Genomic DNA, 25,668 nt, shown 5'->3' with positions numbered 1-25,668 from the left:
GAGGAACATGGTGCCCCCGCTCTGCCCCAGGTCCCACCCTGGGGGTGACAGGAGGTGACGAGGGGCTGAGCAGGGGTGTGGGGGGCTGGGGTGGGCTGGCCGGAGCAGGGGGTGACAGAGCCGTGGTGGGGGCCGGAGGAGGCTGGCGGGGCTGAGCGGGGGTGACGGGGGGGGTGACAGGATCCTGACGGGTGAGTGACGGCTGCCATGGCAGGAGGGGGGAGCCGTGACGGCGGGCGGTTGGGCGGGCTGGACCTCCGCGCCGCCGGGGGGCGCTGCGCGGCGGGCGGTTGTGCAGACGCCTCTCTCGAAGGCGCGTTTTCCGGGTTGGCCTCGCGGCGCTCGGGGCCGGCCCAGGCTGCAGCCGCCGGCAGCGGGCCCGGGCGTCGGCACGCTCCGTGCGGGCCCCGCGCCCGCCGACCCCGGGCCGGGCCCGCCCCGCGCCGTGCGGCCCCGCTCCGGCCTGGCCTTGTTGCCGCCCGCCGCCGCCCTCCTGCGCGCCGCGCCCCGCCTCGCCGGCCTCCCGCGCCGGCCCCGCGCCCTCCTCCTCCTCCTGCGACCGCCGCCCGGCGCCGCCATGCCCGGCCCGGCCGCCGGCAGCCGGGCGCGGGTGTACGCCGAGGTGAACAGCCTGAGGAGCCGCGAGTACTGGGACTACGAGGCGCACGTCCCGAGCTGGGGGTAAAGCGCCCTGCGGGGACCCCTTTCCCTCATCCCTTTCCCCGGCGGCCCCGCATCCTCCTGCGGGCCTCAGCCCACCGGGAGGGTTCCGAGACCGATCCACCTCCCCACCGTTTTGGGGTGTCCCCGGGGGGCTGCGGGCGGCTGAGGGGGGAGCCGGGAGAGCTCCCCCCGCCCCGGCCTTCTGCCCTGTCAGTTATCGGTCCCTTCCTCTCTCCTCTTGGTGCCCGCAGCAATCAGGACGACTACCAGCTGGTTCGCAAGCTCGGGCGAGGCAAGTACAGTGAGGTTTTTGAGGCCATCAACATCACCAACAACGAGAGGGTCGTCGTGAAGATCCTCAAGGTGAGTGTCCCGTTGGTGGTGTAGGGGCTAAAGGTGGCTGGAAGCGAAGGGGAGAGGAGCAGGGTTGGCAGGGCCACAGGACTGCTGGGTTTCTTCCTTCATGGCAAACCTCTTGTTTTCACATTAAGGGCATTGGGATGGTGGGTTTGGAAGTGGGTTTGGTGTCCCGCGTGCTGTAGTGATGTTTAGGTGTGTTCACCTCTCTTGTCCAGCATAGCTCTGGGCTGAGAGCTCCTCTGGAGGAGGAGAGCTGAGAGTCCTGGCATTTGAACAGCATTGCAAGTGCTGCCTGTGTTTGGTAAACTGTGTCTGGCAATGCCAGTCTAAAACAGCCCAGGGACTGCCGTGTCAACAGGAATGTGAAACGTGGAGCGGGAATTCCTTCTGTTAACCTCTAGGCAGCTGGTATGGGGCCTTTTCAGAGCCAGTATGTGGGATGCTCAGCAGCCAAAAAAGCAGGCAATGTAGAGTTCTTTGGAGGATCTGACGTGGAAAAGAACTTCACCAGACAGGCCAAAACCGCCATGGATGCTTGAGGAGACTAAAAGAGGCCATGTTAAGTTTGGCAGCGTCAGTGACCTGTGTTCTGGTGTATCGGGCTGTGACGACCTTCATGCAGCAGTAACAGGTTGTAGTTTGCACTGGCTGAATGTATGGCTCAGCCACTGCAGGGCATGCCTTACCTGAAGCAGCAGGCTCACAGCGAGCTGCGGTAACTGTCCTAGCAGCAGTCTGTGTTGATGATCTGGGGATGGACAAGGGTGTTAAAAAAGACACAGAAATGAAAGGTTAGAGTGGAGATGCTTTTGGTTCTGGCTTGGCTGACACTTGTGGCTGTCACTTGTTCCCCAAGAGCACATGGGAGCTGGTGCCTGACCATGGGTGTACTAAGAATTTGGGCACATGTTGATCCGCAGTGTGCAAGAAGTGCTGAGCTTAACCTGCCCTTGCAGCCACCAAGACTAGCAGCTACCTGCGACGCACAGCTCTGCAGGTCTGTAGCCTTAAGGCACTTGCTAGATCCACCAAATAAGGTGGCTGCCTGTCTCTGCTGATACCCCACTCACTCACAGTGCCTGCTTCCTCGGGATCTTCCTTGGCTTCTCAGAGACCTTGTCACGGGCTGTGCAGCCACCACTCATAGGCAAGGTGTGACTTCCTGTCTGCCTTTGGGAGGAGCTGCACACACTCCTGCTCTGGCTTGGTGATGGTGGTCAAGGTGATGGCCAGGTGAGCTTTTTGGAAGAGGCCCTGTGGCTAAGCCTGACATCAGGCCAGAGTGATGAGGCTCGCATCTCCTTGCTGAGCTGAGTTCCTCTAGCATGCTGTTGGGGCCTCCCCCTCCTTTGCATGCTTTGTGTGGCTTGAGGGTTAATTTCTTTGTTTGTTTAAAGTAGGGGCAGCCATGAGTTTCTGCTATGAGAGAGTAGTCAGAGGTAGTGCAGAGCTGGGTTTTATGGCAAGATGGCTTGTGGCTAGGCTGAGGAAACTGCTCTTCTGCATGTTGCTCCGGAGCCCCTGGTGGTCTCTTCAGGATTGCTGTGGTTTGTTGAGATCCTAGGTCTTGTCCCGTGTAGAAGGGCATCACAAGGCTGGGAAGAGACTGCAGGGAAAGTTGTCAGGAATCTTCCTCCTTGCATCTTCCTAGCCTGAAGAGCCTCCAGTAGAGCAATGCTCCTCTCCCTGCAGCAGCTGAACTCCATCATGTCTAGAGAGCTCTTCGGCGTTGGACTGAGTCAGCTGGCAAGAGTCATCTGAGGGTGGCTGGGTGCTCCTTCTCCTTGGGGCCTGAATGTGTAGTCTTAATATCCTGCAAGCAGCGGACTGGATTGTCCCAGATCTGAAGTGGATGGTGTTGCCAACAGTTCCCCTGGCTCCCCTCGCTCGCATTAACATGCAGACAGCATTCCTGAGAGTGAGCAAGGAAAAGCAGAAAGTCCAGATAAATAGGATGAACTTCCTTCTCAGTGGAAAGTGGGTCAGTGAAAAGTGAGTTTCGGAGCGCTATGGTGTGTACGTTACAAAAGCCTGTGGAGTGCGGCAGTAACATTGCTCTGATCTGTGGAAAGCGCCTCTGGTTTCCTGCAGCTAGACTCAAACGTGATTGTGAATGTAATTGCTTGTATCTGCAGTGGAGCCTTAGCAAAGAGGCTGGATCTCTCTTCCTCCTAATTCAGGCTGGATCCTCTGAGGTGGGAAGTGCAACCAAAAGTCTTTGGAGTTTTGTGTGGCTCTAGGGCAGAGGCAAAGGGGAATAGTGTTGCTGGGCGATAGATGCAACTGTCTAGTACAAGCTGCTCCTTTAAGTTTTTTGAGAGAACAATCTATGTTGAGTGATTTTTAGCAAGAGTCACTGTTTTAATGTCTGTTCCTCATGGGAGGTGACTGGTGTCTCTTGCCAGCCTTGCTCTTTGAAGCAGCTTATCCTTGCCAAGCTCAAGTTAGCATGTAACAAGTACTTCCCCTGCTTTTTCCCCCCTTCTTTGTTGTTGTGCTACCTGAACATCTTGTACCATCCTCCAGAGAGGTCAGGAAATTTTATCATCTTTCTCTGAGGCAGAACTGAGCCACAGAGATTTCCTGTGTGACTTTGGGCAAGTCCCTTAGCATCAGCAAAGCTGAGACTACAACAGTCTAGTGCTGCATGAAGGAGATAACTCTTCCTCTTCTGCCAGCCACTTACCCTGTTTGTTTAAGGGCCCTATGAAGACTTCAGCATTGGACAAGCACAGGGAGCTAATGGCTCTGATTGGTATCGCAGTGCCTCAGGCCTTTTGGGCTTGCCCATTTCCCTGGCCAGTACCCCACATTGCCTTTGAGTTCTGCTACCTCAAGTGCAGGATCAGGCCTAATTCTGCAGGAAAATGGGATATGCTTGTGCAGCTAGTTGTGGTCATAAACATGTGTCAGCAAAGGAGCACAATGAAGATCATGTAGATGACACTAAAATTACCACTTCATGGGCCTTTCTTTGCATATATGGTGCTCCTGGTGTCACTTTTTTTCCAGGAAAATTTTGCAGCCCTTTTAAAAGAAGGCAAACCAAGCATGCAGGTTGCTTCTCACCCCACTGCAGCAGCACATCAGGATATACCGTGTAGGACAGTGAATGCAAAGCAACAAGGCAGGAGCCCTGCTTTGCCACAGAGACACCCCCTGCCAAGTGTCCTCCAAAAAGCTTTGGTCTTGAGAAGTGAGGCAGAGAGTAGCTCCCCGCCTTTGCAACTTGTTTGGGGAGTAAAGATTCATCCAAAAAAGCTGTGGGGCTGAACTTATCTTGGGAGGTGGTGGAGGAATCTGCACTGTACAGGCCTTCTTACCCCTCATAGGCAGTATTATCCAGCAGCAGTGCTCCCCCGGTCCCTGCCTGATGTAGGAGGCCCTTGTGGGCTTTTTGATCAGGCTGGTCTGGGTTCAGCTGTGGGCATGCTTCCTGCATGCTTGGGGGTGGGCCAAGCCAGGAAGAGGGAATGTGTGAACATGTCCTGTACGTGCTTTTGTGTCTAGCTTAAATTTGATGCTAAGATTTGGCTCCCAGGATGAGGTCTGATGTTCCTCGGCATGTACAAAGGAGGTTCAAGTCATCTTTGTTTCCAGTGAGTCATGTATCATCTATAATCAGTCACAGAATGGTTGTGGTTGGAAGGGACCTCTGAAGATCATCTAGTCCAACCTCCTGCTAAAGCAGGTTTAGTGCTTTAGCAGGTATCTCACTTATATCCAGCCACACAGATTTAGAGTTTTGGTGGACTGCTGAGGTCAGTCTACGACTTTTGGGCTATCTCTTCGATGAACTTCTCATTTTGCTTTTCTGCTAATGCAGCTCCAGAGTGTCTTCTCATGTGCCTTAAAGGGGAATCCTCTATTCTGGAGTAACAGTGTTCTTGGGGGATATGATCAGTGCTGCAAGTTGACACTCTAAAGGCCAAAGATAAACTTTCCACACTGCTTGCAGCTTTTGTGGGTGATTCTCTGTGGTGAGAACACTGCGTTAAAGTTACCTACAGCTGTGGCTGTTGGTGAGCTTCAGCTGTACCTCGGCATCCTTCACATTGTTCTTGTACCGAATAGCACCATCTTTAGAAAAACGTGTAGAAGTCCCACTTAGGGACATGGATTAGTGGTGGCCTTGGCAGTGCTGGGTTAGTGGTTGGACTTGATGATCTTAAAGGTGTTTTCCAACCTAAACAATTCTCTTGATTCTGGGATCTGAGTATCCGCTCAAGGCGGAGGTGACAGCATCCATATTGTCAGCTCTGTGCAGGAGTCCTCCTGCTTTCCTGATGCACACGTGTGTCAAAGTGTTAAACCCATCACATACAGAGACTGTTTTGCCTACTTGTATCGTTACTATCTGCATAGGCACAACACCCAGGCAGAGCTTAGGGCAAGAATGCAATTACAAGGAGAGGGATCAGTGAAATGGAGGTTCTGCAGCATGATGAAATGGCCCCTTTCTCCTTTGGTGGCTTTTGTCCCTCTGTGCTGAGTCCACGAGCTGGAACTTTCAACCATGTACGTGGTTTCACAAGTGCATTCTTGTTTGTTTGGCTTTGGTTTTCCCCTGTTCCCCCTTTCTGGGCTCTGTGAACCCTCCAGAGCTGCTGCTCATACCAGGCACTGCTGCAAGATCCTTCCAGTGCTGAGTTCAAATTGTTGTTCTAGAACAACAGCTAGAGAATTGTTTGGGGGAGATAGCCCTATGGCTCTGGTAAATTATATTCTGTCTCTAGAAGCTTTAGGGCCCACAGACATCAGCATGTTCTAGATGGGGGTTGAAATGACTCCCGTGCTGGTGTGCAGAAGGGATTGCACTGGGAAATAGGATTGGATGGTGTTGGTCCCTCAGGCTGGAGCTGTTGACTTCATCGGCGACCTTCCTTCCGCCAAAGCCGTTCTATGCCTGCTCCTGCTCTAGCTGTGGGTCTCTTGCTCCTCCTGCATTTGCATGCACTGAATCCACTCTCCCTGGCTCACTTCCTCCTCTGGCAGTCTTGAAATGAGCCCTTCTGCCAAGAGAGATGGGTAGACAGCTCTTCAATTTTAAACAGCAGTTGCCCACAGTGGCCTTTGCACAGTTGGCTGCTGGAGTCCAGCCTTGTTTGGAGCTGACACTGACTGAGATGGTACTGGGTGTCTCGCAGAGGCTTGGAGATGCAGCTGGTAACTCTCATGGTGGTGGTCTACCACCAAGAGACTGGTGAGCTGCAGTGCTGTGGCTGTTCACAGTGGCCTAGGGCAGAGCCCGCATGAATGATTCTCATCCCTCGTAATGTTGGTAGTGGGAATTGGGGCTTGGTCCTGTGCACCCTTTTATCTGACTGCGGAAGTTTTGATGCATTATGGGCAGCCCTGAAGCCCAAGAGGGCTATTTTGGGGTGTTGTATGGGGGAAGGAAAGGCATTCTGAAGGAAAGAATGATGCTGCCCTCAAAACACGTGCTGGTGTAGTTTACCAAACTTAAATAAAAATCAGAAGTGCTTTAGTAGTTTCAGGGTAGGTTCCCCCCTTCCCTTTTCTAAAATTCAAGAGCAGCTTGGGCAAGTTTGAGTTCCCATAATGGAAGTTGTAAGAAGCAAACAACTGACAGAGTATTAACACAAGTAGGCTCCTTGTTTTGTAGCTCTTCTGACTACAGTTATTTGGTTTCCCAGCTGATGGTTCTCAAAAGAAACACTGGTGCTCTGAAGCCAATTTTCCTATTGAGCAATTGGCATCAGGCTTTATAGGCCGATTATTGTGATCCTTTCGATAATACTCGCTAGAGACAAATGAGCTTCTAGTGCCAGTTTTTAAATGTTTAAATCCTGTCATAAGGATGCTGCTCCAGCCTTTTGCTGTTCCTGGACATGGTGTGTCGAGATTTCCCTGCTCATTCACTGGAAGCATCGTGGTGTTTCTGGGCTATTCAGGTTTGATGAGCAAATAGATCTTTTTCTTTATGGGGTGGTGGAATAAACGACTTTAGTTTGTGGTGGATTTTTATCTTTAGGCTGCTAAACCTTCTTCCCTGCTGTGCTAACCCCAGTTCTTTTTTAGAGCACCTGCTGGGCAGAACCCAGTGCCCTCGGTGACTCCTTCAGAGCAGTGTGCTCCTCAGCTGTGCCTTTGGCTAATGTAAAATGATTTTTATGCTTTGGATTTAACTCGTATTTCACAGGTCTTCCTGGTCACTACTTTTCTCTCTCAGTTTGGAAACTCTGGGGAAGGCTGGAACTGAAGCATTTGATGGAAGAGTGTACTCCCTCTGCTTTAGAAACCAAGTGAAAAAGACGATTAACTGGGCAGCTATTTATTACTTGGAGACAGGAAGTGATGGTTGCAGCCTTGTATTTAAAGGTTTATTTTAGCAAACAATGTTAATTCTCCCAGCTGGTGTTTGCTGCAGCTGGACTCCTTCCCTGCTTACAAGTTTACATGATCTCATGGAAAATGACCTGGGATCTGATTTCTGAGCCGGAGAGAGGTGTTTTCTTTTGCATCTACCTGACTACATAGCAATTACTTACTCCATTTTCTGCATTTTCTGCAGAGGGATGGCATTGCATGGTGCTTCCCAAGGTTTGGTCAAAGGCAGCTGGGATAGCGCTGGCCACTGTTGCTGCCTCCTGTGCCTGACTTTCTAGTGGATCGAGGCCCCCGCATGGGATTCTTTGGGCTGGTACAGTAGGAAACGTGCGGCAAAGGGTGGCTGGCAGGGGACAGTTGAGTGAGAGCTGCTGGGTCCAGCAGAGACCATCCTCCTGTGGCTGGAAGTCACCTTGTCTGTTTGCACAGTGGACAGCCATGAGTTGCATGTTTGTCTTCACTATCCACAGCCACCTCACTTCCAGTTTGCCTGAGGAAGGAAGCAATTTCCTGGGAAACTGGCTTGTGCTAGACAGTGATGTTGTTCTAAGGGTATTGCTGCAGTTGAAGTAATTAAACCCCTTCCAGTGTAGACACAGTTAAACTGAGATATGTCTTTTAGCCTGGTTTCCTATGGAAACAAGCCTTATGCAATCCTGCTGTCTGTCAGCTTTTCTCCCCCTCCTCCCCCCTTAGTAGTTTTTGCACTGGTTGACCAATTTCAACCAAATGTGACAGAAGTCTCCAGGCTGTCAAGTTTCTACAGATTTCATGGAAATAGGTGTTTGCATGGAGCAGAGGGACTCTGCTGAAGCCTGTCTCAGAGGGAAGGGCTGCAATGAGGGTTTGTCTCATACTGGTCACTGGAGAATCCCAGCGTGGAGAAAAGCTTTGAAATGCCTCTGCCATGGGAATAGATGGAGTTGGAGTCTGCACCGGTGTAAAATGTTGCTTTGCAAACAGGCAAATAAACTCAGGAGCAGTTTATTTTGTCTAGGTGCCTGCTCCATTCCTCTGCTGGAAATCCTCCTCCCAGGGCAGGGGGACTGAACTGTGTGTGAAACACAACCTGAAACGCTGCTGTTCATAGCCTGGTTTAATAAAATAGCCTTAAATGAGTACTGTTAAAAATACTCTGGCTGCAAGGGCTGGTGTTCTAGAAGCTATCCCTGCTGGGAGAGGCAGATGGTTGGAGGCCATAATAGCTTCAGTTCACATTTAATCCATGTGTGTTTGGAGTCAACATCCTTGGAGAGACAGATCGGGTGACTGGGAGACAGTTGTAGCAACGCAGGCTTAATCCTGGGGCTTGGTGGATACGCTGCTGATCGCCTGTGGCTTCTGCAGTGCTGAGGTCTGGGGACAGGAGGGGACTTTGCAGAGTTTCTCTGGTTGTGAACAGTTAGCTCCAGTGCAGTACTGGCTGTGTGCTGGAGTGGTGTTTGACTTGTTAGATGCAAGAGCTTGGCCTTGGAATCAGTTGCCAGGCAAAAACCGAACCCCAGTGTTGTGGTTTTGGGTAGTAGACAGCGTTTGCAGTTGTGGCTGGAGCAATGGCAGGACAACATGTAGGTAGGAGATGGCCTGTGGCTTGGTAGGGGGGGTGAAAGCTGGGGCAGAGGGAGGCCAGCAGGCACCACTGTGTTCTGCTGCAGATCTAAACTGGTGAAATCCTCCATTCCCCTGCATTGCTCCCTGAGGAAACTTCCAGGCAGTAGCTTTTCCTCTCAGCTGACATTGCTTCAGCCCATGGCATTTATCTGTCCCCACCTCATCCCTATTTACCTAGTGGCAGAACACCTCATCCTGAGTGCTGTCTGCAGACAGGGAGAGCTCCGTGAGGGTGCACTGCTTCCCCCTGCCCTGAGCAGGGCTTCCCATGCTCCCACTCTGCCCAGGGCTCACACCAGCCATGGAGGCACTGTAGCCTTGTGCAGACAACTCAGCCTGAGCTCTGTGCTACTGGAGCTAGCAGGAAAACGTGCAAACAGCGAGCAGCTTTGAACTTGCCTTCTGGCTGAGACAATGTTTGCTGGAGTGTTTTCCCTCGATGTTGGGTATGATCTGCAGGCGTTTCATTGGAAAAAAGACCAACTTTCTTCTCTCCTTTTTTCCAAAAGGTGTTGATTCTGTCTCCTTGAGTCTTTTAATAAGTGTGTTGTGGGTAGTGGTAGGTTTCTGGTAGGAGATCATGTAGGGCATCGTTTTCCTGTCCTGAAAAAGGTGGAAACATGGGGAAGTACTGGAAGACAGCATCTTCTGCCCCAGTGGGAGTGGTGGTTGCTGTGGAAGGAGAAAAGGAACTCTCAGAGGGATATCCTCCCTTACTAGCTGATGCAAAAGGCCCTTGAAATAACTGACGTACAAAGGAGAAGGTATTTCAGTGCGGGCTTTGGGTCCTCCTGGCTGTCCTAGGCAGTTTCAGCTCCTGATCTAGTGCTGGTATCGCAGCAGAGAGGCTGTGAGGCACGTCTGTTGATAGCCGGGCCATTCGGTGAGTGCCTTCAGGACAGCAGTGGCTCCATTTCCCTCTTTGAAGTTCCTTGGAAAACAGCTTGTGTGTGCATCTGCCTTGCTGGACGAGCAGAGTAACTGAATTACATTCTCTAATTCCATCTTGGCCTTCTGGTAAGATCAGTGCATGTGGGCGATGCAAGGGTGGTGTCTGTCCCTGTGCTGGCATAAATGAAATTAGCCCCTAATTAAGCATCTTCCTTTTGGGTTCAGAAATCCTAGAATCAAAAAATGGTTCGGGTTGGAAGGGACCTTAAAGCTCATCCAGTTCCAACCCTCTGCCACAGGCAGGGACACCTCCCACTACAGCAGGTTGCTCCAAGCCCCTGTGTCCACCTGGCCTTGAACACTGCCAGGGATGGGGCAGCCACAGCTTCTCTGGGCACCCTGTGCCAGGGCCTCAGCACTCTTACAGGGAAGAACTTCTTCCTAAGAGCTCATCTCAGTCTCCCCTCTGTCAGGTTAAAGCCATTCCCCTTGTCTTCTCACTTCTGGTTTCTGTTCCCCTGCTCTGGCTGCTTCTCCCTGTGTGCCTGTTCTCTCACCAGCTCCAGCCATGTCTAGGTCCTGCCCTGGGCTGTTGGTCACCCCCTCCCCAGCACACCGTGCCCTGTGTCACCCCAGCTCTGGCTGACAGCTGGTGGCCTTCCTGCCATTTTCCAGAGCGGCTTTATGAGGTGCTGATGCTCCCTGTGCCAGCATTGGTGTTATTTTTGGCGCTTTGCTTCAGGCTGAGATTCTCATCTTTTGGCTTGAAAGTCTAGCTCATGCCTTTTAACTTGGAAGAGGAGAAGGGCAGCATTCAAATCTGAAGGTTTCAGCCACCTGAAAGAGCCTAGAAAGACAGCATATTTTATCACTTAGAGAAACACCATATTTCCCACTATATAAAAAGCTTCTGTTCCTTCTCCCATCTGCTTATACATTCCTGTGAGGGGTCTGAAACCAGGGATTGCCTTGGATTTGCCTGTGACAGGACTGTGAGTTGCCCCAATGCACTCTGCCCCCCTCATTGAAGTGGGAGGCTGCAGCAGACGTGAGGTGGTGAGCACAAGCTGTTTTGCTCTTGTGGTTCCTTGTCCTTCATATAGACACGTCTGATAATGTATGTCACTTTAGTAAGGTGCCTCGTGCCTCTTTGGTGTTCCCTGTTACTCCCCTCCTTGCACAGCAGACTCCATGCTGGATGGTGAATATTTTAGAAATCAAAATGTGTGGAGAGGAAGGTTTTCATCAGCAAACCTCAGAGATAGAGCAATGGCTTTTCCAGTCCCTGCAGGATGGATCTGCAGTGGTAGCAGTGATGCAGGAGGGGAAGTTCCAGCTCTGCAGTGAAGGGCTGCTAGACCCAGTGACTCGCAACCAGTGATGCCCACACCAGTCACTAACCAAGACTCACATCCTAGCTGCTTTAAGCTGCCTTTCCTTCCAAGCAGGCACAGAGCTAGAGCTGTCCTAGGAGTGGATGCCCTGCCTTGGGAGCAGCTGGTCTTTGTCACTCTGTGCAGGGTGATGGTCAGAAAGAAGTTAACTTAGTAAAGGGAGTTCCTGGGTCTGTGCAGATTTGAGGAGTCAAAACTGTTTCAAATGTCTGTAGGGTTTGAAACTAATCCTGGTATATGGATGCTGTGGCATGCTATGCAGTTGGGTGTATGCTCTTGGGGTGGTTGCACATAGTTAGGTATAGCAGTGTCTGAACTTACCATAGGTCCTGGTGTTGGAGACTCTCAGGTTGTCGTTCCATTGGATTAAAGAAATTGTTGGAAAATAGTTTGGTATTAAAGAGTAAGAAACTGGTTTGTGCTGGTAAACAATAGCTGAGATACGAGGTCCACCGTGCTTGTCCTATAGCTCTAGATGCACAACACAGAATGAGTGTGCTGAGATTTCCACAGAGGAGTCTAGGATACTTTTAACCACAGTTACTGGAGTCACAATTATGTTTGTCTAGAGTGGTTTGATTTTCCCCTGATGAATGGAAAGCTTCCCCTGATGAGAGGGAAGTCTAGTTCATGCTAAAGATGTTCCCTGAGGAGCATAGGAGCAAAGAGAGGAGGGGAGGTGATATGAGGAGGTCAAAAACAGCGGCAGAAATCTATGTTAATTTCTGAAAGAACTCTCACTTCTAATTTCTTTTGTCTATTTAAGCCAGTGAAGAAAAAGAAGATAAAGCGCGAGGTTAAGATTCTGGAGAATCTACGTGGTGGCACCAACATCATTAATCTGGTTGACACTGTCAAGGATCCAGTGGTACGTACCCGTTTGTTGCCTTCCCACCAGCTGCAGGCCTGAGGAGCTGCCCCTCGGCTCCTGCTCTCAGCTCGGGTTAGATGCTGCCTGTGCCTTTGTGCAGCTGGAGGTGAGCGCTGTCCAGCTCATCAGGGTCTCCTGAGGTGGGTTGGTTTGGATGGGCTCATATTCCTCTTCATGTTCCCCAGACTCTTTTAAACCCCTTCTGTGAGTTTTCCATGAGGGGAGAAGTTTTGTAGCCCTACAAATGTTCTGTAAGAAAGCAGAGCCTGTGGCCTTCCAGCTTCTGTCTGGCATCTGGAACATAAGAGTCTCCTCGGGCTATTGGATATTAGGCACTTTTCATCCTTCTGGTTGCTGTCCTGCCCAGTGACTAGAGTCATATCCTTTGTCTGCATTGCCACAATTACCCTATTCCTGGGAAGTTTATCTGAGTAGCAGCTGGCTGAGGTCTGTGACTCCAGCCTGCTGGCAGCCATGGAGAGGAAATGATGCTGCTGTAGCATTGACAGTCCTGGCTGACCAGCCTTTTGTGGTGGCCTGCAACACACTTTGCCTTGTCTGGTGCTGTCTCTCTCTGGGGCAGGAGGAAGAGCAGCACTGGCCAAAATGTCATGTTTGTGATTGGTGTGGGGTGTCTCAGTGGATCTTGCCTCTGCCTGCTCCAGGAGCAGGGCTGTGTTTTTCTCACTGTCCTGCTTCCATCCTACTCTCTGCAGTGAGGGTTGGGCAGGAAGCAAAAGTTTCCTTCGGTCTCTTGGAGCAAAGGAAGGTCAAGAGGGTGTTTTAAACCATGACTCTCTCTCTCTTGCAGTCAAAGACCCCTGCTCTGGTGTTTGAGTACATCAATAACACAGATTTTAAGGTGAGTCTGCCTGGGTGTGCAGAGCGGAGGCTTCCCATTTCTCTTGAGTGCTGTGATCTTGGGCTGCCAGTTATTCCTTGACAACTGTGAGGGGAGTTTGGAGTTTTCACCTATGTCAGCTTTACCTTCCTTTCTCCCTGTAAATCAGAAACCTGTAAACAGGCTCTAGATGAGAAGGAATAAAATGCTTGTGTGCTGAATCTCCTCTCAACTTGGAGCAGTAAGTTCAACAGGTTAGATATTCTTACTCCCCTCTCAATTTAGTAATTACTGCTGTGCTATATATGCAGCCCAAGTTAATCCCTGTGCTGCTCTGTTTACAGCAGTGCAATTGATGGAGCAGGAGACAACAGTTTGTGCTGGAATCCTTCAGACCTGGGGACTGTAGGTGCAGAGGCTGGTGAGGACATCTCCCACTGCTTGTGGGTCTGGTAGTAGCGGACCGAGCAGTCTTTAATACATCTTAAGAGCTTTTCTGCTTGCCTGAGCCTGTGGCATATGCCATGGCTCTTCTGATTTCTGGGGAGTTCCAAGGGGTATTCCTCCTTCCCAAAATGAAGTCGGTCCTTCTCTCTGAGTGCAGCTACCACTGCCTGTGTGACTGAAATGCTTCTGGCTGGCAGCAGTGAGCTGAACCACAAAAAGAGTACCTTATTATCAGCTACACCTATTTTAATGGTATCTTTGCTTTCCCCATGTGAATCTTTTAGTCATTAAGTCAGTGGTGGAGAATTAATTGAGCAGTTGCCATTAGAAAGCCAGCAGTCTTCCCTTCCTGTTCCATCCACTGTTCAGAGATCTCTTTCATCCCATGTTATGGGATGGTGTTTTTTGCTTCCTGCCTGTGCCAAAGCATTCTGTAGGTACATGCCTTGTAGGATGCAGCTTCAGCAGATAGACCAAACACTCAGAGAAGGACCTTGGCTTGGTGTTGGTGGAAAGAAGGCAGCTGGCCCATGGACCATCTCACCTGCAGCCCTGCACACTGCAAGGCAGCACATGTCTCTGCTGTCCCTCTGGGGTTGGGCTGGTGAGCTGGTCCTGCTGGGTGGGACCCTGCACATAGCCAGAGCTGCAGCTATGCTGACTGTGGTAGTCTCAGTGCTGCTTAATCTCATGTAGAGACTTACTGCAGAAGCATCGGCCCTGACAGCTTTAGGCAGGGAGATGAATGTTGCCTCCACCAAATAAACAGCCATGAGGAGAGTGCTCCGTGGTGATTTTCAGGGTTGATTAAAGCAGGTTTGTTTTGCCTGGGCTTCACTGACATCAGCTGGGCTGTTCCAGTGCAGCATGTATGTTGGGAACACGTCCCTGTGCTTCTGGCAACTCAGGGACTGTTCATAATTTAACTTTCTGTTTAAAAATGTATGTATTTTTATTTCAAACACATGGCTTGAGATAAACAGGTTGCTAGGGCAGCGGCACACCTTGCTGAGGAGTGCTTTGCGTGTCTCCTAGTCAAAATGTGATTACATCACTCTGTCACGTCCTTAGAGGAAGAAATTATCATCAAAGATGTCACCCAGTAACTGAAATATGTTCACAAAGTGGAGTGGTAAATAGTAACTTGAGGCTGATGGCCAAGAGGGACTCTGAACTGCAAAATGCAGGGCTGGGTGTCCATGGTCGTTCAGCTGTCGCAGCCATGCTGAGAGCTGTCACAGGCACTGTTGCAGTCAGTAAGGCACCACTGGTGTGGCCTCAGCAGAAGTAACAGTGCTCTGCTCTGGCTGTTGCATTAGAAACAGCTCTATGAGTTTGCAGCAGATCTGTTCTGGGCTTCTAGGAGAGAGCCTCGCTCCTCAAGGAGGTCCACATTCACAGCTATGCAAGTCCAAGACAGAAAGTACTGATGCTTTTGATGCTGATTGGTACAAAGCAGGAATAATTTGTCTTGGGAATGCAGGCACATCCCCCAGGGCAGACAGTATGGCTGTTCATGCTCAGAGCTTATTTGTATTCTCAATTTCACTAGCTATGTATGGGGTGTGTGGGTTATTGGAGCTACGCTCCCATGAGCTCTACTGCCTCTTTTGGGTAGGTTCTTGGGGCTACAGCTAACTGGCAGATTACAGAGTGGCTGCTGCTTAGGGTTACCTGTGGATAGCTTCCATAGAGGTGCCCAAGCTGTCTTTTCTCGTGCTCTGAAGTGCTCTTGCCAAGTAGAAAGTGCATTGAGTAGATGAGAGGAGTTGTGCTGGAGGTCTTCGCTTGTGCTATACCTCTATACATGAAGCATCTGGAAAGCATGCGGCTCCACAGTCCTGATCAACCTGAGCAGCCAAATTCTGCTCGAGTTAAGTGCCACATCAGCTAATTCTGGCAACAGGGACCTCTCCTCTCTTCTGAGGTGGCTGCTGATAATCTGCCCATCTCTGCACTGACTTCTGGATTCAGCAGTACTGATGAGTACCATGCATCTCACTGGCAGATCCCCTTCAGGGTGCGTGAGGGGGTTCTCAGGGCAGCTTGTGTACAGCAGGTTGCTGACTGCTTTACAAGATTGTGTTTTTCTCTGTCCTGTTGCCAGTAGTTGCTCTACCAGCTTGGATGTCTCCTCAGTTGTCTCCTGTCCAGCAGTTTCTTTCCTTCAATGTTACTATTTTTCGCTTACTGGTAAATGCCCGATCCCTGGCAGTGTTCAAGGCCAGGTTGGACAGAGCCTTGGGCGACATGGTCCGGTGTGAGGCATCCCTTCCCATGGCAGTGGGGTTGGAACTGCATGATCTTAACTTGGGGTTTTCAACTCAAACCATTCTATGATTCTGTGGTAATACCTTCACCTCTTTGCCCATTCAAATGGCAGGACATTGTTCATGTCTGGGCACTCAGGACAACAGCTGCTGGGTTTCCTTAGCTGTCTGTGCATGGGCAGAAGCTGCAGTTCTGTGGGCCCTAAGCCATGGCTGTGGATGGTTCTGGATCAGAAGCACCAGCTTGTATTACACATGGTTTGGCTATTTTTAAATGGCAGTATAAACAGCAGACTTATGAGATACCTCCTCAGAGCTGATTACATTTTCTTAAGTTGCGTGGCTGGGTCCTGTCTGAAAGTGATGGCTCTGTACTTGCAGGGATGAGGAGTTGGAACTACACTAAGTGTATATGCTCCTGCATGAGGATGGCAGCTTGTGTACAGGGCTCGTGGTTCTCTTCAAACCTGCTCTATTACCTGTCATCTGGTAGCACTCATGCTGTCCCACAGTCATCTGCTTTCAATGAGAGCTGCACTGCAGGACCAGGCAGTCAATTGAGTAACCATCAGTGAAATTAAATGTCTTTTGCTAATTGGTTTAAAACTAGCAATGAGATGCCTGTTCTTCAACCACCACCAGCTCTCATGTTTTGTGTAGTCTGTGAGCATACCTGGTACTGCACCTTCCATTGCCCCAAAGAGGCAATTCCCTTGGGAAAGAAGGGAGCAGAACCAGGTCTTCAGGAGCAGTTTTGGTTGGGTTTGCTGTTTTGGTCTTAAAACATGCTAGCAGGTTTGCAGCTGAAGAAGAGGAGATGGGCAAAAAAGGTGAGTGATGAAAGGTTGTTTCAGGATGTTCAGCCTGGGGGAGTTGTGAGGACAGCAGGTTTTTGAGTCAAATCTTCCACATTGACTGCGCCTCAGGAAATTATCATGCCAAATTCCTCTGAGGGAAGCGCGTGCTTTACCCCTGTACATCCAAGGTTAGTTCAAAAAGAGTTGCCCTGCATAGGTGATGCAGAAGTATGAGAGTTTCTCCTCCTTTGGGTATCTGCTGTGGCTGGGATGCTTTGGGATCCCAAAGCAGTATCTCTCTCTGACAGCTCCTTGTAGCCACCCTGTTGCTTTGCAGATGCTGCTCCCTGCACATAGCCAGCTGTTTGCTCACTCACAGACAATAAAGGTTTAACTTCTGGCAGCCTCACAGGGAGGGGAATTGTGTCTCTGCCTTCTCAGGCACCATTGGCATCAGTCTGCAATTATTTATGTGATGTGTGCCAAAATATCACTGAAAGCTGGAGAGTAGAGGCTGCCTATGGGTGAGTTTAGCCTTTCCTCCTACTCTGTATGGAGAAAGGAGACCAGCCCACACCTCCCGATGCCGTGTGTGATACTGAGTGCTGGCATCTACCTGGCCAGATGTTTGAGCTGGGTCTGAGTGATGTCCACAGTGATGTTTCTGATAGTTTTACTCTGAAGAGCCAGCTGTAAGAGCAGAGCAGGGGATGTGTCTGTGAAGGAGGCATCTGCCCTGTCCTGCTAGGCTGAGCAAAGGGGATTTGGAGCCCACTGTCAAAGCCTTGGGGCAGCTGTTGTGTGGGATCTACTTGCAGTGGAAACCTGGAAACCTTGACTCTGTCCTTCAGAGCTTTGTGCGTTCAGGGCTGTTCCCTGCAGCAGGCAGAGCCTGTTTGCCACTAATCACACCGCCTGCGCAGTGCGCAGGTCAGAGCTGCTGGGTTTCACAGGCAGCTCTTCCAGGGAGGTCTGTTTAAAGCTGATTGCCTAACAGCTGCCTCTGCTGAACGCTGTGAGTTGGAGAAGTGACAACATCGTGGGCCTGGGAAGAAAGGCATCGGTGAGCTCCCTTCCATCCTTCCCTGCTTACAGGCAGCAACAGGCAGAGGAGCCAGGGAATGGGGAAAACGGGGTCTGGCCTTCTTCTGCCACTGCCTCTTCAGCCCTACTCCCTCCTCAGGTGCATTGGTGTTGCCAGGTGAAGTTGAACATGTTTTAAGCATCTGTCCCCCCATAGTGTTTGTTACCTAAGGAAGCCATTTAAACAAAGTCCTGGAAAGGCTCAGTTGTCCTCTGCTGGCCCTGGGTCATGCACCACAGCCATGCACAACCAGGTCAGGAAATCTATCCCTGGTGTAGCTTGTGGCTATATCAGTTTTGCTCCCTGCTCACTTGCTTCAGTGGGTTGCTTGGAAGCATTAGGATCATCCCAGCTCATGAGGGATGATCGTGTCGTGGAGGCTGGTAAAGCTCTGTGGGTGTAAGTGACACTTGTATATTGCCAGATGATTTCCCAGAGCAACATTGCGAGTGGTGGGGCTGTTTGGAGCTAGCCCTAAGTTAGGCAGGATCCTGAGGATCTCAGGATGTGCCTGGAGAGGATCCAGGGCCAGAGGCGCTTTCTTGGAATGTAAATTTCAATCTCTTGCTCTGGGATTTTTCCTGAAGCTGCCAAGTGGTGCCATGATGGCTGGCTGGCTCCTGTGCAGTCAGTGATTTGACTGAAGCTGTGGGATGATCCTTGTCTCTTAGGAAGGGCAAAGAGGTCTGGTGCTGCTGCAGCCCTGTGACTGTCCTTCCTTGCCCTGCGCTGGCGTCTTGCCTTGCCCTGCCTGCGTGAGAGCACAGTCCAGGGGTCAGGCTGGCACTGCTGCCAGTGACAGAGCAGATGGCAAACCTGGAGCCAGTTGTTACTGGGTGTGGGAGCAGCAGGGTGATGAGGTCTCCAGTGGTGGTGCTGGTGACACGATACAGGTTAAAGCGTAGGAGTAGCTGCAGAAGGACACAGAGCAGAGGAGGGTGGCAAACATGTGCTGGCAGCAGGTGCTTCCCTGAGACCCCAAGCTGAGCTCTCCTTGGTCCCACAAGCATTTCTGTGCTGTTAAGTTGCATTAGCCTTTATCCTGGGATAGAGGGGAGCCTCTGAGGCTGCCTCTACCCTTTGTACTTCCCCACCCCATGCTCCTTTAGGTTAACGTTTTCCTCTCCCTGCCCCACCTTGAGCATGTGGAAACCTTGCCCATGTGTTTCCAACCTGCCTTCTCTGAATGGAGTTACTGATGTCACCAAGACACCATGGTGACTTTGCATGTGAACTGAGGGTTGAGATCATCTGTGCCAACCCAGCGTGCTCTGAAGGGCTTGCTCTTTCCTCCTTGGACAGGCAGCCTGCCAGTCTCCTGCTCGAAAGAAGTCGTGTCAGGGCTGAATGATCCTCTTAGTATTTCACAGGAGCTCCCACATCCTGTTTGGATTCCCTAGTGGGTAGCCCTGGTGGTTCTGAGACCAAGGACAAGCCCTTGGGAGCTGCAGCACTCACAAGGGATCTGGAATGGGGTCAGTGATTGGAGGCAGGTGGGGTGCAGGACATAAAACTAACCCAAATCTCTTGTATTTATTAATCTCAAGTATTCATTTTTGTTTCTTTTTTTTTCTTCCTCCCTCCCCAAATCTGTTTCAGCAACTGTACCAGATCCTGACAGACTATGATATTCGGTTTTATATGTATGAGCTGCTGAAGGTGAGTGGCAATGTGTGTGGCAGTCTGGATAGGGACACCAGGAATGAGAGAGGCAGTAGCAGGGCTCATGGGGCACTGCTACTAAGCATTTACCTCTTATGTTCAATGCAGAATCCATGTCTCATAACCTGGGAAGGTTTGGGAAGATATCTGGTTGTCTGGCTTGTTGCTGTGAGGTATTACAGCCAAGCTGGGAACCTTTGGCCACTTCCAAAAGTGTCCGATTCTCTGGGGTCTCTTCTTTCCCTGTGAAACATTTGTGATTATTAGATACCAGGTAGGGCTGTGCTTGGGCCCTGTGTCTCTAGCACCATTGGGCTGTTGTGAAGACAATCAACTCACTTCCAGCCAGACCCAGTGCAAGCACTGGGAGGTGTTTGCAGGGCTTGGGAACTGGGGACTTGAGCTTGCTCGGAAGAGCAGAAGAAAGGGATTGACAGCTCCAGGCAATCCCTTCCTTCTGCTTCTGCTGCAGTATTCAAATAGAAAGTGACTTCTGCCCACTTGGTCCTTAGACCCCTGTGTCGCTGGGTAGGGGATCTAGGACACTTCAAGACACTTCTGTGTTGTGGTCACAGAACCCCATGAATGCATTCATGGTTGTGCTAGCTGTTATGTTTGGTATAACACTGGTATTTTTCTTTGAGAGCTCCCAGCCAAAGCTTTCCTTGCCCCTCTGACAAAAGGCAAGGACTGCCCTTAATACTTCCTCTTGACTAGCCTGGTTTGCACCTCCCCGTGGAAATGCTCACGGGGCCACATGGCAGACCTGAGATCTGCTGCATCAGTGCCCCTCTGGGGTCTGCTGCCACAGGCCATGGGAGGTAGCAGGACATAGACAGAGCTTACAGATTTTGGCTGATCCAAGGGCTGTTCTGTGCTGACCTGCTGGAGAAGCAGCTGGGCTGTGTCAGGTCCCAGCAGCGCCTCGGGACTTCAGGCCGGCATTTTGCAGGCCCCCTGCCTCTGGAAATGTGTAGGACAGGCTAGGGAAAGCCCTTTGTGCTCTGGGGCTTGATGACTGTAGATTTCCTGCGATAGACCTAGTGGCCTTGAGGAAGGCTTTCTTCTCTGCACGCCTAAGCTTGCTGCACCTTTCTGCGAGGGAAAGACCTTCCCACGGAGGGCAGCCACGTATTAGAGCGGGAAGGGTCGCGAGGTTTAGATGATCCAGCCCTGAGACAAGCAAGACACTAGAACAGCTTGCCCAGAAGCAGTTTGTCAAACCTGTTATGAATTTCCTGTACTGGAGATCCCAGAACTGCCATTTGCTGTGACTCCTGTTGGCTGTGAGGCCACATGTCCGTGCAGGGATATCCCTGAGGCCTTGCTGTTGTGGAAGCTGCTGCCTCCTCTGCTTCCTGCTGCAGCTGGCGCCCAAGGACAGTGTTATGTCCCTGGCACTGATGACTTGGATATTGAATGACTGCAGGCTGTACCCTCCTTCTGTGCTGCTGGAGATCTCAGAGCATCTGATAGATGTTGATGGATGGGTGTCCCTTCCCCTTGGAGATGGGAAAACAACATTCTCACCCCTTTGCTCAATGGAACAGCTGCAGGGGGGTGAATGGTGCAAGGTCATGGAGCTGGAGAGCTCATGTGTGCTCCTGCCTTCAAGCTTTAGGCAGCTTCACTTGCCCTCACCTGCCGTTGCTTGCCTTTTTTAAGTGCAAGTTTGGCTTAAAGGAGCAGGGCAGAGCTGACTTTCTAGCTTAAGTGTGTTTTGGCGAACAAGTGGAAAGCAGCACTTGAAGGCCATAAAAGTCTATGAATGTAAGAATCATCCGTTTCTGGGGAATAGAGCGGGACCTAGGAAGCACAAGGCTCCCAGGCTGGAGCACTGGGATGCCTCTCTGTATCATGTTCTTCAAAGACAGTGCAAGGAACACAGTTCCAGGAGCTGGGACTGCAGTAGGACACAAGATCAATAGTCTTGTTGACAGCTTGTCAATTCCTCACGTATAGTGTAAGAGGCGAAGAAGCCAGTTTCTCATGTGAGGGTTGCAGCACTTGCTGTGCATGGAGCGGTTGTGCTCCTGGCTGAGAACTGACTGTTCTGCTGCTGAGCCTGTGGTTAGAGACTTGTCTGATGTATGTGCTTGTGTCTGCCAGGCCCTGGATTACTGTCACAGCATGGGGATCATGCACAGGGACGTCAAACCCCACAACGTCATGATAGACCACCAACAGAAAAAGGTACTGTGGCACCAGGGCTTACAAGCAGGGGGTTTCCAGGGAAACTGGAAACTCTGCCACGTCTGTACCCATAGCCTGAGCAGCTGGACTTACCCCTTTAACCTTTCTTTACTGGCTCCCTCCACTGTGCCGGCATCAGGAGATGGCCTAAGTCCCACCAGGGAGCACCACAGTGGGAGCCCATAGCTTAGAGGTTGCTCTTCACCCCAGCCAAGCACTCTGGGTTTCTTTGCTGAGAGGAACAGGTCTGGGCCATCAATCTCCAGCTGGGGAGGCTGCAGAGACCCTGGGCAGAAGGAGGGTGGCCTTGTCTGAAATACATGTGAATGTTTTTCCCTAGGGAACGTAAGTTCCTCCTGTAGTACTGTGGTGGCTGTACAGGCAAGGTGAGATTTATGAGGGGGAAATCTCTTCCTAGACCTGCTGTCCTTCAGTAATGTGAAGGATATGGTCTGGCTTGGTGGGCCCCCCTCCTACCTTGTTTCTTGCTTTCAGCCCCTAGTTAGGATGAACACTGCCTTTGGGCCAGCCCCTCTAAACAGCAGGACAAGACACCTGGCTTTTGCCTGTTCCTTGTCCGCTGTGGCTGGTGGTGCTGGTGAGGACCCAGTTGCCTAGCAGTACCAGTGTGCTTGGACTCAAGCAGAGGAGCTCTCAAACCGGGGCTTTGCCCCAGCAGCTGGTGAGAGGGGGAAGAGCCTGACCAGAGGTCTGCTGAGCTCTCCCGTCCTCAGAGCACCTGCCTGCATCCCCGGCTCCACACAAGCATCACAGCTTTGAGAGGGTTGGCCAGTGTGGCTTCACCTAACTGGCTCGTCCTAGGGCTCCTGACTCTGTGTCTCTTTATTGCATGTTCAGCTGCGGCTCATAGACTGGGGTTTGGCCGAATTCTACCACCCAGCTCAGGAATACAATGTCCGCGTGGCCTCTAGGTACTTCAAAGGACCAGAGCTGCTTGTGGACTACCAAGTAAGAGTCTGCCTCCTCCTTGCTAGCCAGTGATACCATGTGTGGCTGCACTTTGGCCACCTTTGGGGTGTCTGGTTGTGCCTGCCAGGGCATTGCCTGAGTTGGAAAGAGGCTGGCTGTGAAGTGAAAAGGCCAAGGTTGCCTGTGCAGCTGGGGAACCGGGCTGTGGTGAGCATGCCTCTTCTGACAGCTTCTTTTTTCCCCTCAGATGTATGACTACAGCTTAGACATGTGGAGTTTAGGTTGTATGCTGGCAAGCATGATCTTCCGAAAGGAGCCTTTCTTCCACGGCCAGGACAATTATGACCAAGTAAAGACTTTGCTACGTGGCTTATTCCATGAGATGTTTGTCACCACCTCATCTCTGTGTGTACAGTGGGGAGGTTCTGGGGATCAGACCACCAGGCTGGGAGGATGTTGCTACATGCTTAGTTAAGCCATCTGGGATTGTGCTTCACTGGCTTCTGAAGGAGACTTGTTTTCTGCACATGTTGCAAAAACAAGTTTCAGGGCAGATATTCCTTCCATCTGGGATGTTTCCAGAGGGAGAGCTCCTTAGATTTGGGTGGCTCTGCCTCTGCAGAAGAGTGGTGGCCTGTCCTGCTGCCTCTCACCATACCTTTTGTTCCAGCTGGTTCGCATTGCAAAGGTCCTGGGCACAGATGAGCTGTATGGGTATCTCAAGAAGTACCACATAGAACTGGACCCGCACTTCAATGATATCCTGGGCCAGTAAGTGGAGAAGTGAAATGCTGCCTTTTTTCTTTGTAACACAGAGAGAAATAAACTGATGTCCATCCCCTTGAAGGACTCTCAGCAAAGGCCTGTTTTGATCTTCAGGGTCACAGTGCTGCTTGCAGGCCTCTGTCTGGCTGCTTATGTCATCTTAGAAGGTCACTGAAATACAGACTTTTTGCTTTTGCCTCTCCTATGATCCATGAGCCATCCCCTGTTTCTCCCATCTCCTGCTCATTGACATCCTAGAAGTGGAGATGTGGACGCTGGGGTTGAGCGCAGGCTGAGGGGCTAAACATCTCCCAGCTGAGGTTTCTGAAGAGGACAAAAGGTGGGTATAGCATAGTAAGGACAGCTCCCAACAGGCTGGCTGGCGAGCAGAGCACTTCTGGTCCCAATGGTGTCACCCTGCCTGCTGCATACTGTTGTTTAGGCCCTGTAGACAGAAGGGAACGTGCAACACTGGGTACATGTGCTACACCTGGGTTTCCCAGGTGTAGGACATCCACATGATGGTGTACCTAAAGAAGAGGGTTCTCCCCCTTTGGCACATGCTTGCTGAGCAGTAGCTTGTGCCGGGAAGAGCTGTAGCAGAGTCTTCTCGGAGGTGGATAGTGGTGGCAGGGCTATGCTGGTGGGAGCTGGGCAGTGACTGCTGGTCCTTTTGCAGGCATTCCCGGAAGCGCTGGGAGAACTTCATCCACAGTGAGAACAGACACCTGGTCAGTCCTGAAGTTCTAGACCTCCTGGACAAGCTCCTGAGATATGACCATCAACAGAGGCTGACAGCCAAGGAGGCGATGGAACACCCCTATTTCTGTGAGTGTGGGGAAGCTGAGATGGAGAGGGGTCTCCATCTCTGTGGGGCAAATTCCAGCTCCCCACTCTGTGAAAGCCTTGGCAGCTCTGTGGGTTTTGAGAGCAGTTTCTCTGGAAGGGTTTGCCAGTGTGGAGCTTCTGCTTTACTAAATGCTGTTTCCCCTTCCTGCCCGGTCCTGATCTCCTGCAGATCCAGTGGCGAAGGAGCAGTCCCAGCCCAGCTCAGAAAACGCTGTGCTCTCCAGTGGCCTGACAACAGCACGATGAAGTCTGGAAAACAACGGGTAATTCAAGATGTTTACAAATAAAAGCAAAACCTTCGGTCACACAGTGAAGGGAAAAGAACCAAGGACCCCCCCCCTCCTTCCCCTCCCCTACATACTTGGCAGAAATCTAACCTGGTGCGGGGGGTCATAAACCTCAGTTCCTATCTGGTGGTTGTGGCTAATGTAACTCTAACTCTGTGGTACCAAAGCTCTGGGCAGATGGTCTTGCAAGAGCTAAACATGTAGTGATATCCCCAGGGCTCAACACAACTGATTCTGGTTCACATCTCTGTGGATCCTTCTCCTCCTTCTCAGTCCAGCCTTCCCCACCATGCTGGTGGGGATAAATTGGTCTTTCCACCATCAGCCCTTAGCATGCCTCTTTCTCAACATGCCTTTCTGACTTGTAGACTGGATGAACCAAATTCAGGCTGGGGGTCAGCAGGTACAACTCTTGTTTGGAGGTCCAAGTCCTACTGCTCACTCTGGGCTTGAATTTGGCCCTTGAATTCCAGTTTCAATTGCGAATACCGGGGCAGCTGGGGGGAGATTCAACAAAAAACAGCCCCACAAACCCAGCAGCATCTCAGGATTGGTTTGGAGCATTAAAATGAAGGCACTGATCCAAGTTGCTGGCGAGAGGTGAGATTCCCCCTCCAAGTATGTTTGACAAAGGCTTTCTTTAAGAAGAAACTCAATAGACCTGCTTTGGAAACGAGAATGTGAGGGCTGCCCTTGAGGCAGGAGAGGGGAAGGACTGTCCAGACTTTCCCACTGAGCTCAGGAAAGTCAGTGTTGCAAAATTTCTTGTGCTAGGTGTGCAGCCACGTACCTCATGACGTGGCTCCCATGAGAATTCGTGCCAGACGCAGACTTGTGCCAGAGCACAGCTCTGGAGCAGTTCAATCCAGCACCGCAGGATGGAGGAGTGAAGAGGAGGCCAGGGAGGAGAGCACAGGGAGGGGGGAAGGATCAGCAAGCAGCAGCGTGGTCTGTTGGGGAGGGGCTTGTGCAGCTACTGATCCAGGACTTGGGATCCCACCTCGTGTTTTAACCAAGCCAGCCATTTGTTGAATTCTGGGGTGCCAATCCTGTTGTAGGGGGTGGGGAGTTCATCTTGTGGATTCTTTCATCAGATCCCTCGATGGCTTTATAGCCCCACAGTTCACAGTTGCCTCCTCTACTTCTTCTGTGTGTGACTTCATCAAGTGGTTCTGGTGACACTCAAACCTAGAAGCTGGAGATAGTGTTTTCCCACCAGCACCTAAACACAGAATTTCCTTCTGCAGCATTGTCGAAAGAGTTGATTTTTTTATAAGGTTGCAATGTTTCTATTTGAAACATCTGTTTACATTCCATATTCCAATAAAGTTCTATTGGCATCGATAGCAGGTCAATCCATTTGTATAATTCACTGAAACCAATAAATATCTATACGTCTGAA

General features: G+C 51.1%; 1 protein-coding gene across 2 annotated transcripts; it reads left to right on the top strand.

The window, feature by feature from the left end:
* Nucleotides 1-257: 257 nt before the first annotated feature.
* CSNK2A2 (casein kinase 2 alpha 2) lies at nt 258-25,668 on the top strand. 2 transcript variants are annotated; one of them, XM_030469667.1, is made up of 12 exons: nt 258-681; nt 915-1,026; nt 12,037-12,138; nt 12,953-13,003; nt 19,180-19,239; nt 21,352-21,435; nt 22,294-22,404; nt 22,613-22,714; nt 23,036-23,136; nt 23,810-23,958; nt 24,149-24,242; nt 25,361-25,668. In XM_030469667.1, exons 1-11 carry the CDS (start codon nt 578-580, stop codon nt 24,223-24,225), a joined length of 1,053 nt encoding a protein of 350 aa, XP_030325527.1. In that variant the 5' UTR covers nt 258-577; the 3' UTR covers nt 24,226-24,242; nt 25,361-25,668. The 2 variants fall into 2 exon arrangements, with proteins under 2 accessions (XP_030325527.1, XP_030325526.1); XM_030469666.1 differs by having other exon boundaries at nt 24,149-25,668.

Source organism: Strigops habroptila, chromosome Z (assembly GCF_004027225.2).
Source record: "Strigops habroptila isolate Jane chromosome Z, bStrHab1.2.pri, whole genome shotgun sequence".
In the NCBI taxonomy this organism is placed as follows: domain Eukaryota; kingdom Metazoa; phylum Chordata; class Aves; order Psittaciformes; family Psittacidae; genus Strigops; species Strigops habroptila.
The sequence above is the reverse complement of the archived record's forward strand: the minus strand, read 5'-3'. Positions and strand labels throughout refer to the sequence as shown.